Here is a 17,556-nt window from a genome sequence, read left to right as displayed (position 1 = left end):
TGGGGAGATGGAGAAAGAGGAAGGGGGGGCTGGTTTATATGTGTAGCTAGAAAGCCCCAGAGCAGAGGGCGGCCCCACTCTGCCACAATGAACAGATCTGCCACCCACCCTCCAAGTGTCCCCATCACCATCACCATCATGTCTCAAGTCTATTTTCTTAAGCTAATAGTACAAATTTCCTAAAGACCAGCTCTCCCAAGATAGCACTAAAGGCTGGAAGAGGCCAGCAAAATCTAGAAAGGACCATGGGCAAGCCACATCACTACTGAGGCATGTTTCATCCTGGCTCTCACCTAGGAGACAATGGTCACTTAGGACAATGGAGCTCCCATTCGTACTTGGAGGACCCAAACCACCACTGTGACAGTCTCAGGAGCACTCTGTTGTCATCCTGCCTCACTGATGGACTGGCTTTAAGTAGTGAGAGCCTGACTCTGACAAAATTTTCACAAGCTTTGTCACATGAACTACATCTCATTCTGTCATTCCCAAGGTTGCAAACCCCACTGCTGTCCAACATTAGGAAGAACTCACATGAGATCCCCACCTTACTGTTGTGATCTCTGTGTAGAATGAGGCACACAAGTAGAGTTCACCCTTATAACTGGCCATCACACTTTACTCTGTGGATACAGTGGTCCCCCAGTACCATTGGTATACATACATACATACATACATACATACACACATACATACATACATACATACACACACACATACTTGCACATTCGCATACTCACATGCACACATTCACATACACCATATACACACTCACATATACACTCACACATACACTACAGACATATACACTCATACTCACATGCACACACCACATGCATACACACTCACACAAACATACTACACATACTCTCTCTCATACACACACCACACACATATACATATTCACTCACGCACATCACAGACACATACACACACTCTCATGCACACACCACACACATACACACTCATACAAACATACTATATATAAATACACACTCACATGCACACACCACACACATATATACATATTTACTCACACATACCACACACATATATACACTCACATACTAACACATGCATATATACTCATGCACACTAACATATACACACAAGCATACACACATATACACTCATACACACTAACACACACACACATATACACATACACACCACACACACAAACACACACACACATACATACACATTCCCACGTACTACTCGCACACCACACACCACTCACACCACACACACACAGACACACTTCTACACATACACATCACACACATTCACACACATGATGTAGTCACACACTAACACACACCAATACACATACACACAATATGCATACACACACACACACAGACACACTTCTACACATACACATCACACACACATTCACACACATGACATAGTCACACACTAACACACACCAATACACATACACACAATATGCATATACACACACACCACATACACACATACACACGCACGCACGCACGCACGCACGCACATCAAATAAGCTTCCAGAGTCTTTCCTTCTCCTTCCCAAGGGCTCTGACCTGGTCCGCCTAACCATGCCACACAATGGCTCCTAGGATGGTGAGACCTCTTACTTTTCTGAGAACCAAAAGCTTTGGCCTGACCTGGGGCCTGTTAGAGATGAAAATGACTTGCCCAACTAGACCATCCGAATCCACATTTAATGAGATTCCTTTCAGGGGTAACCCTCACAACCATTAAGCACAGATGTGCTACACTCAGCGACAGACCCTCTGGAGAGGGCTCTGGTCACAAACAGAATCGTCTGCTAGTCTGTGCCAGTCTGATCTTTTCCTACCAAACCCTGACAAATTCCAATGGGAAACAAACTTGTTACTACCTGGACAGGGTCCTTCACCCTTTGACAACATGTTTGCAGAAAACAATATATTTTTAAGAGGAAAAACTAGGGCTGGAGAGACCACTCAGCAGTTAAGAGCACTGACTGCTCTTCCGAAGGTCCTAGGTTCAAATCCTAGCAACCACATGATGGCTTACAACCAAGAGCTTTGACGCCCTCTTCTGGTGTGTCTGAAGACAGCTACACTGTGCTTACATGTAATACTTACATTATATATATATAATCTTTTTATATATATTATATATATACACACACACACATATATATAATCTTTTTTTTTAAAGAGGAAATAGAAAGTGGAGTTAGGGAGAGAAAACCATCTAGAATTGCTAAAAATGTAGGATGGGTTGAGAAATGAGAGGAAAGAGGAGGAGAGGCTGGAAGAGCCAGGCCTGTCTTCTTCCCCTCTGCTCCACCACTCTTCCCTGGGAGACTCACCCCAGAGCTTCCCGTTTGTCTCCCACATGACTAAGGCGCACGGGTCCTGCCAACTCACACCGCTGGCTACTTGGCTGCGGCTGCCTAGCTCCTCCAGTTTGCTTAGAGCCCAGCGGCCCTGCAGACTTGGCACAGAGCACACCCACCTGCCTTTGTCACAGCACACTAAGAAGGTTCTCTGTGGTGACCAGGCTGGGTAGAGGGCTGCTGGGTCTGCAGGCGTCAGAGCATGGAGGGGTCCCTCCAACTCCTGGCCTGCTTGGCCTGTGTGCTCCAGATGGGTGAGTTTCCCCTATTTATTCTGAGCCAAATAGAACAAATCTTAGCTAGGTAGTCTACCCTCAAAATTCAGCAGCCGAGTTTGCCTCCAGGCCTCCAGTTCTGTTCAGGAGAAAGGCTTTGGATTACAGGGCTGTGGTGACAAGGGGCAGGGGGCCAAATATTGGCCTTGTCTTAGGTTTCCAAGTGACTTGGGGCAGGGCCCCGATTTCACAAACCTCAGTATGCACCATATCTCTATCTTTTTCTGCGAGGGGATTAACTCCCTGGGATGAAAAAGATGGTGCAGGCTCTGGACATACTTTGGGTGTTGGTGGCGTCCAGCTGTCTCAGGGACAAGGAGAGAAGAGCTTGTGGGTGTGTGGGAACAAACATGAAGATTGTTCTGTGTGGGGAATCAGGCCAAAGACAGGGCGCACTAACCTGCTAACAGGAACACCATTATTACTCAGGGCTCTCTAGAGTTACAGAACTTATGAAATGTCTCTCTATACTAAGAGAATGTATTTGAATGACTGATAGTATGCAGTTCAACTGAGCCAACAATGGGCAGCTGTGAATGGGAAGTCCAAGAATCTGGCAGTTGTTCAATCCCATGAGCCTGGGTGTTTCAGCTGATCTTCTTGTATACGCTGGAAACCTGAAGAAGTAGGCTCCAACAGATGTATTGGGAAGAAAGCCTGTATCTTCCAGCCTCGAGATCTGGGTCACAGGTGCGCCCTCCATTTCCAGATTGTGGTTCATTCCTACTGTAGTCAAGCTGACAACTAGGACCAGCCATCACAAACACTATGGGGTGGGTGGGAACGCTTCCCTGGGAACAGTACTTCTCGAATGCAAACTCTTTGGCTCCATCCATGACCTTCAGAATCACAATCAAGCAGCAGCATTGCCAGCCACCTCCTCAGGGGGTGTCAATGCCCAGTGCAAATGAGAGTGTCCAGGACAAATGGCAAACAGAGCTCAGAAGCCCTCCTCTCCCAAGCCATCCTTTCACTAACTCCATCCTAGAACCTCCTGCTCAGCAGTACCTGCTCCATCACCTGCATGGCCACCATGTTGCCATATGCTGAGGTCAGGGCATTCTGAGCTGTCAGTCAACTCTGCTGGGGTGGGGTCAGGTAGAAATGATATACGAACATTTGTGTGTGTGGATTCAGCCCTCTTTCTTCCAACTTATACCGTGCCATTATACAGTGGAAGAGATGAGGATCAGTTAAGTCTGTCTTTTCTCCAGGTGACCCGGCTGAGACATCTTTGTGTGGTGAGGGTGAGTTCTAAGGGGGTAATCATGTCCCGACCTGGACTGGTGGATTTGTGCATTGCAAAGGACATAAAATTGATATCGGGTGCAAACTTCAAATGCTGGCGCTGGTATTCATCAGCCATGGGCCTGCCAGTTGTCTAACTCTCGTGAGCCCTAGAGAACCAATTCCTGTCACTCAGGTCACTGAGGCCAGGGGGAAATGGAAAGTTTAGTGAGTAGGTCTTTCCTGTTCCCAGAAAGCATTGTGGGAAAGTCTGCTTAACTGAGGAAGCCCTGCATAGAGGAGGGAAACAGAGCAGAACCAGAACCACCCTGGATACCAGGGCAGGACAGCTACGTGAACACACCCTGTGTCAGGCGCTCGGTGCAGAACAAGACCAGCCTGTGCCTCTGCATCTCCATCAGCTCCAGTGACTGGATCGTATTCACAGCCATGTCACACCCACATGGCTGGAGAAGCAGGGCTAAAGGAGAGGCCCGAGGGGAGACGGAGAGCAACCAGGCCTTCTAGTCACATCCCTTAGACTCACCCATCCTGGAACCTTCCAGGCACATCATTAAAGAATAGAATTCCTGCTGCCCATATCTTCTTCCTCCTCTCAACTTTTCTCCACTGACAAGCTATCCTGCCACCTACAAGGTCAAACAAACAAACAAAAAAAAATGGCTAAAGGAGAGCCAGGTGGAACAAGGTGATCAATGAACAGCAGCATACCCCCGCTAGACCTGCCACCTATAGGTGACATTTGATGACTAGGTTGAACATAGCTTCTCCTTGGAAACCTGGCTCTCTGGGTACCACAATGCCCAAGAGAGCACCACTGGAAGCACGCTTGAGAACACCCTGCTAACATGCCCAGGTAGTTTTGAGGAAAATGGTCCCTTACAGATAGTCATACTCTTCAAGCTGACTCCATGTCCACTGGAGATGTAATCACTGGAGTCGAGGGGGTGGGGGAGAGAGGCAGAAACACAAGGTTTTGATGGACTCCGGTTCTCACGGACATGATGCTATCCCTCCTGGAGGAACAGTCAGTTCATTGTGACTCCCCACCTGGCCTCATTCTACATCCAACCCTCAAATCACAGAGAACTGTCCTATAAAGGCCACCATAGCCAGCCTGATCTTTTTGAGTGTCATTCTTTGGCCCTTACCCCACCATGATGTTCACTTTCCTGTCTGGACTGTCTGGTACACCTTTAACGGAACCATATGGAGACATCAGAAGAGGCTTGAATGGTGCCTGTTCGTACTCCACCACACCCTGAGAAGAAGTGTGACTGTGTTCAGCACCTCACAGACAGTCAACATAGACTCCCTGCAAATCTCTGCCTCCATCCTCATCGAGGGACCAGTGGAAATCTTTGATCAGCTGTGGCCAAAGCAAAGGTTTCCAATTCTGATCCCGTCCAGTTTCGACTCACCTTCTGCAGCTGGGCTCCTTTGTCTTTCTACTCCAGGGAGCCTTTGGGATAGTGCATTAAACTCTCCCCGGCTGCATCATGATTAGAAGATGTGGGAACTGAAGCCCCCCTGGAGGGACACGCAAGGAGCATCAGTGGGTCACATGATGCACAGCTCTGAGGGAGCTGTAAGGTGGAACCTTTTCCAGTAGGTCTTTTTCTTAAATTTTTAATTGTTTGAGAGTCTTATTATATAATCCAGGTTGACCTAGGGCTTATTATGCAGCCTAGGCTGGCCCTGAATTTAATATCTCCCTGCATCAGCCTATTGAATACTAGGACCATACTTTTGAACATTGGGGAGAGATAATGTAAGGTGGTAGTCACCATGTGTTACCAGGAGGAATGGCATTGTGGCAGGAAGAACTGGTACACTCAGCCAGCCAGAATTTTAGACTTGGTCACTTGTGTAAACATCCAGAAATAGTTTTTCATGGAGGACCTAGCAATCCAACAGGCATTGAGACTCACCTAAGGTTCCACAGTCAATTCCAAGCCAGAGCTAGAGCGCCTGACGCTCCATCTAAGGGACATGCCATGGAAGCAAGACAGCATTGAAGACAATGATGCTCCATCTGTGTGTAGGGCACACATGATGAGTCACAGTTCTCTGGGTTTATTCCTCCCCGTAATGTCATTGTTGGTCATTTCATCCCCGGGCTATCTTCTAACAAAGCACCTGTCACTCGGCCTGATATGATATCATGTCACTCAGCCTGATATGAGATCATGGTGAGTCATGGCTCTATGGTTTTCCTCAGTAAATGATATTTTTACTATATCATTTCTGCTCTGGGATTTCATTGTTTCTGGTGATTCCTTCCCGGCTTAGTGGATGTCTGCTGTCATTCCTTAAATGGCCTTAGAAAGAGAAACCACTCTCTAACATTTCATTCCTTACCAGAGCTGGAATGGTCACCTAGGCTCTGCTGTACCAAAGCCAGCATGGTCCCACCATCCCTGGTAGCCCAGCTCTGGAGGCAGACACTTCGGGCAACAAGGATGTGGGCTTCTCATTGACCCCTGGATGCTTCCAGACACAACACACACGAGAGACCCTACTGAAAGCGCCACAGTCTCAGTCAGGGAGTCATGCCTGACACTTTTTAGCAGGCACTCACGGGCTGCCAGAGGTGATGGTAAATACTACCAGAAGCCAGGAGCTAGGAGCTCTGCCAAAGCAATGTCTTTGTTCTCTGGTCAATACCTGCTAAGGACTTCTCGCCTTCTGCCTTGAGTCCTCAGGGTGGCCCCTGAGGATTCTGCCTAAGACAGAGCATCTCTCTCTTTTGAACCCACTCAGCACATGAGCAGGAAGCACTGTATCTGCTAATGGAAGCTAAAACAGAGCCTCTGAATGAAGGGTCTCAGTGCTCCCTTAGGCTCCTCGAGCCATCTCTACCTGCGCCATCCATTTAGAGCACACTTTAGAATATTTCACAGCAGGATGAAGATCTGTGAGGAATTCACAGAGGCATGCTGCCTGATGTTAGAGCGACTAAGTTAAGCCTCTATTACCATTTTCTCCTGGCAAAGCCAACTGAAGCGATATGTCACCAGCATGCCTCCGCTGGCAGCAGAGCCCTCACCTACCTGGGATCTTGGCCTCCTCTGACTGCTTTTGGCATTGCTGGGGTATTTCAGAGTTCCTCATAGAGTGGGTAACTAGGGGAATTTCCCCCAAACTTCAGGACAAAAAGGTATTGTTTTTTCTTGCAAGCCCTCTCCCCCTTTGGGGGCTTTTCCATTGAAAACCTTAAATGTTACTCTCACAAGCTGCAGGCCTGCCGGGCAAGGAGCAGGTGAGGAGGCAGTGGAGAAGCAAACCTGTGTGAGCTTCTGAATGTAGCATGTAGTCTACAGAGAAATAGCAAGGAGATACTGTATCGGCTACTGCAGCAAGGAGATACTGTATCCGCTACTGCAGCAAGGAGATACTGTATCCACTACTGCAGCCTTCTTTTTTTTTTTTTTTTTTTTTTTTTTTTTTGCAGCCTTCTTAAAAACAAAACAAAAGGCCTTGTCTCTGGAGTTTAAACTTTCTATGCAGCTTCTTTTATTTTTGTTTAATCAAGTGAACAGAAGTTTGTTTTTGGTTTTTTTTCCCCCCATGGGGAAACAAAAGAATATTTTGCACTTGTTCTTAAGCAACTGGGCACAGTGGTGGGGGGCAGGGAGATGGGGGTGCAGAGCCCGTCAGGGGCAAGCTGTGGTTCTGCTACTGTCAGTCACCAGCTGACTTTGAGAAGTCGCTTGGGCCTTCCAAGCCCTCAGTTTCCCCCTCTCTAAAACGGGCCATTGACAACATCTCCTGGGGCTGTTATGTGTTTTAAGTGAGGTAGAGAATGACTCACAATGCCCCCCCCCCCGCCTTCTTCAGCAGTCTGGCCTCCACAGCCCCTCATGCATTCTCTGCCCCCTCTGAGAGCCAGGCTTCATGCTTGCCTTTGCCAGTTTTTTCGAGACAGGGTCCCAAGTATCTTTAACTCCCTATGTAGACCCAGGCTTTGGTGGCGCATGCGCGCCTTTAATCCCAGCACTCGGGAGGCAGAGGCAGGTGGATTTCTGAGTTCAAGGCCAGTCTGGTCTACAGAGTGAGTTCCAGGACAGCCAGGGCTACACAGAGAAACCCTGTCTCAAAAAAACAAAAAAACAAAAAAAAAACAAAAAAACCAAAAACCAAAACCCAAAACCCAAATAAACAAACAAAAAACCAACCTCCCGATGTAGGTAAAAGTGGCCTGAACGCCTAATAACTCTCCTCCTGAACATTGAGGCTTTCTGCACAGGCTGCCATGTCTTTCACAGTCGTACCTTACAGCTTGGTTCCCTGCTCCCCGTGCACAGACTGTCAAGCCCAGGTCTCCGTGGAATTCATTCTCTGGACTCTGCATACACATACCTCCTCTCTGTTGGGCTCTACAACCCCTGCCTGCTATTTCCAATCCCTGCAACTCTTTCCACCAGCCCTCATCCTTCTGAAAGCCTAACCCCCTTTCATCCCAGGGTACAGGGGAGAGATACCAGAGCTAGGTTGGGTGCTCAGAGACTATTCTGGCAAGGGTGATTCATCAGATAACAGAGGTTGAATAGGAGAGATCTGGCAAGTGAAAGTAGGCTGGCGACCATGTTCAGACTAAGGCAATATTGTCTGTATCTTTCATCAGAGCACCTGGCAGAGCACAGCCTAATTACATGTTCACTGATCTTTCTCCAGCTCGATGATAGGGGACCCTGTTCATCTTTGTCCCCACAGCTCATATCCCAGCACCTGGCGCAGCGTGCGGAAGTATCCAATAAATGTTTGCAGAATTGATGAATGCACAATAGCAGACAATGTGTGGGCAATCCGTGCCTGACTCCATGAGCTTGCAAGATGCAGAATTCAAGCCTAAGGTCACAGAGGGTAGGGAGTACAGGAAAACTGAGGTAGGGCTGAGGGTGCACACTCATAGTCCCAGCTGTTAGGAAGCTGAGACAGGAAGATTGCAAGTTGAACTTGTGGCTTGTTTGAGCTACACTGTCAGACAGACAGACAGACAGACAGACAGACAGACCTAAGGAAACTTTCTTCAGCTAGACGTCCTGACAGGATCAGCGCAATCATCACACAGGTTTCTCACATTTGAAAGGCAGCCAAACACGTTCTTACTAAGGATAAACGTCCAGCCCCCGACTTGAATTCAAACACGTAGTTCAACTTGTCCAGAGCTAAAAGAGATTAAGCCTAAGAACAGGCCGTGTGAAACAGGAACTGGGGTTTAACTCGATGGTCTTCCAGCTCTGTGCCCACAGCAGGATCAGATTGGACATTCAGCATTCCAGCCCAAGGTGCACAAGAACTCGCTGCACTCTGCAGGTGCAGCACACTAGGGCCACCCGGGGCGGGACTTGAATGGAAGGGAAAGGGGGATGGGGGCAGGTGAGCCATCCTCTCCCATCAGGAAAAGGTAATGAGTCCAAGAGCCACCATAATGAGCTTCTGCAAGCGGCAGCTGGGACCTGTACATGTTCCCGAAAGCAGTGGCAGTTCCGGTGTGGTTCTGTCGATCCACAGGTGTATGGGCTCTACAGGAGATGGACTAGCAGCGGTGGCTTGAGGGCATTCCAACCCAAGAAGTCATTGAGGCTCACTGACCACAAAGAGCACTGGGCTTAGTTAGCATCAGGAAGAACTGGCTTTTCTCTTTCCTTGCCTGGATGTTGGCCTTCATGTACACATCTATAACACTCTCTGCCCTGTCTTTCTCCTCTTGGGTGCTTTCAGGACAGATGGCATGGTGGTGTGGTATAAATAAAGGGACTGTGTATAATACAAGCCCAATTACTCCCTGTAAAGGTCCCTTTTGTGCACTGTGCCCCAGGGCACTGACTGGGCAGGCTCAACCGCCTGCCTCCTCTTGGGGAGGTACCACCCCTGGCATAACCTTCTGAGACTGAACACCTCCATAAACACAGCAACACAGAGCCCGATGGTTTGCCAGCACTGGGTGAACTGGAAGCAGGGCTCAGCTTCCACAACCCTTGGCTCCGCATTCTGAAGAATGTGGTTCACCAGGTGGTGGGCAAAGTGAGGCTGGAGCAGAGGTGTCAACCTGTGGGCCGCACGCCCTTTTGGGGGGGAGGGTGTTGACTGACCCTTTCCTAGGAGTCACCTAAGACTACCTGCATATCAGATATTTATATTATGATTCATAACAGTAACAAAATTACACCAATGAAGTAGCAACAAAAATAATTTTATGGTTGGGGTCACCACAACATGAGGAACTGTATTAAAGGGTCGCAGCATTAGGAAGGCTGAGAACCACTGGTCTTGAGGTACAATGCAGTGTGTACCCACCATGTTAAAGTACCCACCACGAGGGTCTTTCTCTGCCTTTTAAGCAGCCAGCCAGGACGCAGTTCACCTGGGCTGGCTCTGATTCTAAAGGAACTTGTAACTCTACTGGTGTGCTTCAAAGCACCGCCCCCCCCCCCCCCCCCAGGGTCTGGGTTTCTCAACTACAAATAAAGACTGTTAGCCCTTCAGGTGAATCACAGCTTCATGCCTTTAGGGCGTTCTAATACAGGCTCTGGGTCCAGGCAGGTCTGAGTGGGACGCAGACTTTGCCTCAACATCGCAGTTACTCCAATTATTTAACTTTTCTGCGCCTCAGTGTATTAACATGTAACAGGCTATCTACATTTGTCTCTAGGATCCCTTGTGAAAACTAGAAGAGACGCTTCGGGGGATCTGCTCAACACAGAGGCGCACAGTGAGTGATTTTATCACCTTAGGGATCTTGTAATACGGGATACCATAGCATCTCAGCAACTCTTTTTGATGGGTAGTGTGGGTCACACGCCAGGATGAAACAAACTGTCCAAGGAAGTGTCTGAGGACTTTCTAGTCCGACCCCCATCCTTTTAGTTATGGGGGAGCACAGCTAGGGAGATGCTTCTAAAGTCAGAAAGTGGAATTCCAGCAGAAAGGAACTAAGTGTTGCCTGAGTCCTGGTGTTTGCATCCCTGCCTCCGGAAGTCGAGGGGAGTGGAGTGGAGATGCGCCCCCCCCCCAAGAGGACAAGGACCGGGTCCCCCTATGCTAAGTCTGATGTGTCTCTGGCCCGCAGGTGCCCCGGCGCAGCGCTGGTCCATGCAGGTGCCCGCGGAGGTGAACGCGGAGGCTGGCGACGCGGCGGTGCTGCCCTGCACCTTCACGCACCCGCACCGCCACTACGACGGGCCGCTGACGGCCATCTGGCGCTCGGGCGAGCCGTACGCGGGCCCGCAGGTGTTCCGCTGCACCGCGGCGCCGGGCAGCGAGCTGTGCCAGACGGCGCTGAGCCTGCACGGCCGCTTCCGCCTGCTGGGCAACCCGCGCCGCAACGACCTGTCCCTGCGCGTCGAGCGCCTCGCCCTGGCGGACAGCGGCCGCTACTTCTGCCGCGTGGAGTTCACCGGCGACGCCCACGATCGCTATGAGAGTCGCCATGGGGTCCGTCTGCGCGTGACTGGTGAGACGGGCTGGCGCCTGAGGGGTGCGGGGGGCCCCAACTTCCCCCACATTCCCGAGAGCGTACTGGGTGCTAGGGAGGCCTCTGAGAACTTGGTAGAAATGGAAAACTCAGGTCCTAGGAATGGCCCGCCTGGGACTAGTGGGTGGTGTCCAGATGCTCCTAAACACCCATAGTTGGCAAGGAAAGATTGAAAAACAAACAGTCAATAATTCTAAAGAGCTAGGGGTTGCAGTAGAAAGTGCGCGCCAGCTGGGCGGTGGTGGCGCACGCCTTTAATCCCAGCACTTGGGAGGCAGAGGCAGGCGGATTTCTGAGTTCGAGGTCAGCCAGGACAGCCAGGGCTATACAGAGAAACCCCGACTCGAAAAAACAAAACAAAAAAAGAAAAAGAAACAAAAACAAAAAACAAAAAAGAAAGAAAGAAAGAAAGAAAGAAAGAAAGAAAGAAAGAAAGAAAGAAAGAAAGAAAGAAAGTGCGCGCCTGCACTGAAGGATTTCCCATCCCCACCCCACCCCACCCCGTACATCCCTGTTCACCAGAGCACTGTGCTGCAACTGGCCCCTCCCTACGTTGTGACCCTTTAGTGGGCACCAGCTGCAAGCCCGGCAGTCTAAGCAACACACAAGTTTGCCAAATCTCAATGAACCCATAAAATGAGAGCAATTGTGATTACCGTTTTACACAAGGAGAAACTGAGGCAGAGAAGAGAAATAACTTGCTAAGGCCATCGCTGCAAAAGGACCCAGGAGCCCAGCCCTGGGCATTCCCTTACTTCCTCCCTCCAGCTTAGCAGGGAGCGGGCCAGGGTGCTACCCCTTGCTTAACCAAACCGTGGGCTCTCTAACGCTCCCGCGAGCTTTGTGCTCTGCAGAGTGACCCACGCCGACCCTCTTCCCCAGCAGCTGCGCCGCGGATCGTCAACATCTCGGTGCTGCCGGGCCCCGCGCACGCCTTCCGCGCGCTCTGCACCGCCGAGGGGGAGCCCCCGCCCGCCCTCGCCTGGTCGGGTCCCGCCCCAGGCAACAGCTCCGCTGCCCTGCAGGGCCAGGGTCACGGCTACCAGGTGACCGCCGAGTTGCCCGCGCTGACCCGCGACGGCCGCTACACGTGCACGGCGGCCAATAGCCTGGGCCGCGCCGAGGCCAGCGTCTACCTGTTCCGCTTCCACGGCGCCCCCGGAACCTCGACCCTAGCGCTCCTGCTGGGCGCGCTGGGCCTCAAGGCCTTGCTGCTGCTTGGCATTCTGGGAGCGCGTGCCACCCGACGCCGACTAGGTGGGTGCATCCCAGATCTGGGTGGGTGAGAGGGGGAGAGAAGGCTCCCTGCCCTTTCTGCCGGTCCACCTGATGTGGCACATCAGAAATCCTTTCTGCACCTGCATCCTTCTCTCTGCCTGGAGCCCATGAGATGGAGCTCTTCGCAGTTAGGAAATGGTGGCTCTGCAAAGGATTTTGAGTCACACAGAGACACAGGCCTGTAGGCTCTCCAACACTTCTTTTACTAACTACCACGCCACAAATCAGTGTCCTGTAAAGGTCGGGTCTCCGGCTTCTCCCTTACTTTTAACTAGCGTCTTGAGGTCCTGAGGTTATGGACCAGGATGCTGGGAACGCAAAGATGCTCAGATGTGATTCCCTGCTAGCCGGTAAGAGGCTGGGTCTGCAGAACTCCTTTTCATGGAGGTACTGCAGAAGGCAGAAATTGCAGAAGACAGGGGGAGGGGGGATATCTTGCAATTCTGAGGTCTTAGTAAGTTAGGAGGGCTCAGCCAAAAAAAAAAAAAATAAATAAAATAAAGCCTTCAGGACACAGGAGCTTGGAAATCATAAATGGCTCACCTGGCCTGGGAACCCAGGTTACTTTTAGAGTCTCTCCAAGCTGCTGTCCCTGACCTTGATGGGTCATCTGCTGAGCACCCAGAAAAGGGAGGGACCTTCTCAGAGCCTCTCAGTCTTGGCCAACCAATAAGGTTAGCCTCCAACTCTCCAGGGACACAACGCAGAATTTGTCTCTGGGGGCCCCAGCTGCCATCCTTGCTGTGACCCTGCCATTCTTGCTGGTTCCTCAAACTTATCAAACATGTTGTGTTTCAGGGTCCCCAGAAAGGCAGTTGTGTTCTCTCTTAATATCCCCACCCCGCCTCCCCGACCGGGGTCAAGTTAACCCTATCATGTATCAGGTTAAGTTGCTCCAGCTAGCAAGCCATCTGCTGCACATTTCCTGGGGACTGCCTCTCACTGTGGGGCGGGGCAATGTGTGAAGCTGACAGGTTGGCTGGAGACCACTGTGCAAATTCACACCTCCTCTTTCTCCATGTCCCTCATACAGATCACCTGGTCCCCCAGGACACCCCTCCACGGTACGTACTCACTGCCCTTCCCCCATCTCTGCCTACCACATTGGCCCAGGCATGCCACTTTCTCAGAACTGGGAGTTCACAGAGAAAAAGCAGGCATAGGGCAAGGCTAGGGTAGTAGGCTGGACTAGGGCCTGGATCATACCCAAAATGCCCTGCCCCTCCATCCAGCACACCCCAGAGTGGGCCAGGCTGACCTGTTACTGCATCCAGTACACAAGGAGCTTGCTGTCTATGACCCCAAAAGCGAATACCACTAAGCTGTGTCCTCCTGTTGCCTCCCAGCTTTCTAGAAATTAGCCCCAGAAGGATGCCACTGTAGGAAGACTCATCCCCCAGGCTTAATGCTGACTGCTTCCAAACAAAATCACCAAGAGCCTGGCTTAGATGAAAGATCTAGAAAGACATTAAGCCAGAGTCCACTCTTTCCTCTTCAGTGTCTACCCCAGTAAGGACCCTTGTTGAGGGAGTAAGAACCCAGCTCTGGAGTGCTGTGCCTGGTGCTGGCTGGGAGCACACTCTTTCCTGCTGCTCAAGTCTTGACAGCCCGCCATATGTGCATCTCCTTTACTGACGTGCAACAAGATCAGAGTCACAACACTGCCTGATGTACACTCACCTAACAAATATTTACCGAATACCTACGATCTAGCAGGCAATAACATGGATGATAGAGACTGGAAATCCAAGCTTACTCTCCAATGTGCACAGTTTTGCACAAACATAACAAGACCATCTGAGATCTGTAAAGCTAGGGATAAAGCAGTGCCCAGTGGGTAGCCAGGCGGCCATGACTGCTTTAGAGCTGGATACTTTCTTTGAAGACATGGCCCTAAAGACACCAAGCTGGAGGCTGGAACCTAGGGTGACCAAGGTGATAGGGATATCCCAAGAGTGAAAACTGTAAAAGGATCTTCTGTTCTCCTGAAGTAACTGTCATCTCTAAGGCTCACTGCCTCCATCTGCTAACCTAAGCCTAGTTCTGGAAGCTTCTAGCCTTCGTACAATCTAATCTAGGCCTAGAATGTTTTCAGGCTCTGAGACTCACTGCTGAATAAGTTCACCCCTTCTAGCTCTTTCTGAGCTCTGGCTGGCTAATTCAACTCAGCTGTTCTGGCTCAAACTCCTCTCAAAGCTGACTGATACAGTCTGGCTTCTCTCTTGGACTCTGATATTTTTGCTGTGCTTGGCGTCTAAGTCTGGCAATCTGTTCTAACCTTCTGGCTCCTTCTCCTTCTCTGGCTTGTCTTGTCTTCACCAGTGTCTAGCTTGCTTGTTCTCTCTTCAACCTGTGTCTGTACAACTCTCCCAGTAAAACTGCTTGCTTGCTTCCTCTGTCTCTGTCTCTCTCTTCTTCTTCTTTTCTCCTCCTCCTCCTCCTCCTCCTCCTCCTCCTTCTTCTTCTTCTTCTTCTTCTTCTCTCTCTCTCTCTCTCTCTCTCTCTCTCTCTCTCTCTCTCTCTCTCTGCACTGCTCCCTTAAGTAGCTTCCCTTTCCTCTCTCTCCTCATGAGAGTTGGGCGTATCCTATTCTGTCAAATCTTTCTCCGACTCATCACTTTGTCTGCCACTCAATTAGACTTAACTTTCAAGCATGCATGCTTCCTTCTACAAACTAACTTCACCTTCATTGTTTGGGATTAAAAGTGTGTACTAAGGGTTGAGCTATAACTAGAAACAGGCTTTTTTTTTTTTCAGTAAATAACACAATCTCTCAGGGTTCACTGTGTGATCAAATATCCTGCAACAGAAAACCTTAAGTAGAAAGGTCAGGTGGGATTTGGAATGGACACAGACATGGGGGGAGCATGGAAATGTGGGTTAAGATGGCAAGGTTGGGGCAATTCTGGGTGAGGTGGAAATCAGAATGGTTTGGAGTCATACATGAGAGGTTGAATCTGAACAGAAGGGCCCAAGAAATACACCCCAAAAGCGGCTGCTGTTTTTTCTGCTCTGGCAGCAACCAGGGGAAGGGACTCTCTGAGGTGAAGGGAGGGAAGCAGGATATCCAGAGTTAGAGTTGAGTCCTAGTCACAGAGACCAGGAGGGAATGGAGTAGGGGAGGGGTGTGCGCTTTGTCTCCCACGGTGGGTGGGAGGTTGGAGGTAGGGATGTCTGGGAAGCAGTCAGATCTGAGGAGATTGGGGACATGGAGCTGGGGTCTGAAACCTCTGACAAAGTCACTTTGTAGGAGATGGTAACTGATCAAGGACGCTATCACCAGCAGCATCCATCCCCCTGTCTTATGTTAATCAATTCCCCAGCCTTGCTGCTTCTGGCTCCACTGCCTCCCATGTAGTATCTTTCTTGACCTGTTGTTGGGGCACAGCTTGGGAAGTCAAGGACCTCGCCACATATTGGGTGGTAAGTTGATTTTCTCCTGTCTACAGGTCTCAGGCTCAGGAGTCCAATTATGAAAATTTGAGCCAGATGAGTCCTCCAGGCCACCAGCTGCCACGTGTTTGCTGTGAGGAACTCCTCAGCCATCACCATCTAGTCATTCACCATGAGAAATAAAGGACAGTACCAGGCTAGACCTGGACAGCTCATAATTCCCAGGTTCCTTGGCCAGGCAACATCCAAGGGGACCAGGACCCTGCTCACAGAGGCTCCGAGCCTCACGGTATTATAACAACAGTGGAGCCAGCAATCTGGGTGTATATGTATGCCGACATGAGCCTCAGCATGAAACTTCTGGAAAAACTCCCCTTGTTTTATTCTTTCTTAGAACTACGTAGTAAAGCAGACAGGAAACTAGCCATAATGTCTGGAGGTCCAGGCTCCAGTCTGCTCTGTCATGGACTTCCAGTGCGGACCAGGACACTTCACCTATCTGGGGCTCAGCTGAAGAAATAGAAGATCTGAAAGACCTGCATAAACTCCAACGCTAGCTCAAAGGTGGGCCTCTGGATTGCTGAATTCTTAGGTAGGTGTGGCACTGCTCAGCCCTGTGGAGAACAAAGCCTGAGACTGGAGCTGTGCAAACTGATCAGAGGTACAGCAAACCCTGGGAATGTTATAGCAAGAAGTGTGGAGCCCCTGCCTACCTGTGATCATATCAGCTGACCCACACTTCCTTAATCTGGGACCCACCAAGAGAAGGAGACTGAAGACCCATAGTCTCAAAGCATCTGAAAGCTGTATGTCAAAACCTGGGAGACCTGAAGGGGCTCTGGGTCCCAGTAGTTAAGGCAGCTGTGGCTCTGACCCCTCCTGGGGAGTGCACTCCCTCCTAGGATGTGAAAGTCCAGGAGATCTGGCAGTGTCTTCCCACTTGCCCAAACCCAGCCAGGCTAACTTCAAGAGTGGTGCTTTCCTTATTTACACTTCGGGTGCATTTGTTGGTCCTATTAAAGGAGAGAGGTGTACTTGGGACCAAGTGAGCCACAAGACAGGAGGCTAAGGAGACCATGTTTTTCTGGGGACGGCATCTCTATGTACAGGGCAATCGGTTTCAGGCTTCCCACTGCGCCAGAGCTTCAGGCGAGGCGGAGCTCAGCCAAGGGCAATGGCAGATCATAGTTATTCCCAGATCCATCGAGAGCTGTTAAGAAAGCACATGGGAGATCTTTCCATCTTCTGAGACTCGAAGTTCTTATCATACAGATCTTTCACTTGCTTAGTTAGAGTCACACCAAGGTATTTTATATTATTTGTGACTATTGTGAAGGGTGTTGTTTCCCTAATGTCTTTCTCAGCCTGTTTATCCTTTGTGTAGAGAGGCCACTGATTTGTTTGAGTTAATTTTATATCCAGCTACTTCACTGAAGTTGTTTATCAGGTTTAGGAGTTCTCTGGTGGAATTTTTGGGGTCACTTATATATACTATCATATCATCTGCAAATAGTGAT

At 50.0% G+C, this 17,556-nt stretch overlaps 1 protein-coding gene across 3 annotated transcripts; it reads left to right on the top strand.

Moving 5' to 3' along the window:
• The first annotated feature begins 2,394 nt into the window (after positions 1 to 2,394).
• Siglec15 (sialic acid binding Ig-like lectin 15) lies at positions 2,395 to 17,343 on the top strand. Of its 3 annotated transcripts, none has more exons than NM_001101038.2 (6): positions 2,395 to 2,619; positions 10,547 to 10,606; positions 10,964 to 11,347; positions 12,251 to 12,625; positions 13,680 to 13,710; positions 16,096 to 17,343. In NM_001101038.2, exons 1-6 carry the CDS (start codon positions 2,568 to 2,570, stop codon positions 16,220 to 16,222), a joined length of 1,029 nt encoding a protein of 342 aa, NP_001094508.1. In that variant the 5' UTR covers positions 2,395 to 2,567; the 3' UTR covers positions 16,223 to 17,343. The 3 variants fall into 3 exon arrangements, with proteins under 3 accessions (NP_001094508.1, XP_011245393.1, XP_030106421.1); XM_030250561.1 differs by having other exon boundaries at positions 2,426 to 2,619; positions 12,254 to 12,625; positions 16,096 to 17,337; XM_011247091.3 differs by lacking the exon at positions 13,680 to 13,710 and having other exon boundaries at positions 2,425 to 2,619; positions 16,096 to 16,217.
• The last annotated feature ends 213 nt before the right edge of the window (positions 17,344 to 17,556 follow it).

This window comes from Mus musculus, chromosome 18, assembly GCF_000001635.26.
Source record: "Mus musculus strain C57BL/6J chromosome 18, GRCm38.p6 C57BL/6J".
NCBI classification, from domain to species: Eukaryota; Metazoa; Chordata; class Mammalia; order Rodentia; family Muridae; genus Mus; species Mus musculus.
Note: the sequence above shows the minus strand (reverse complement) of the source record. Positions and strands in the feature narration are given on the sequence as shown.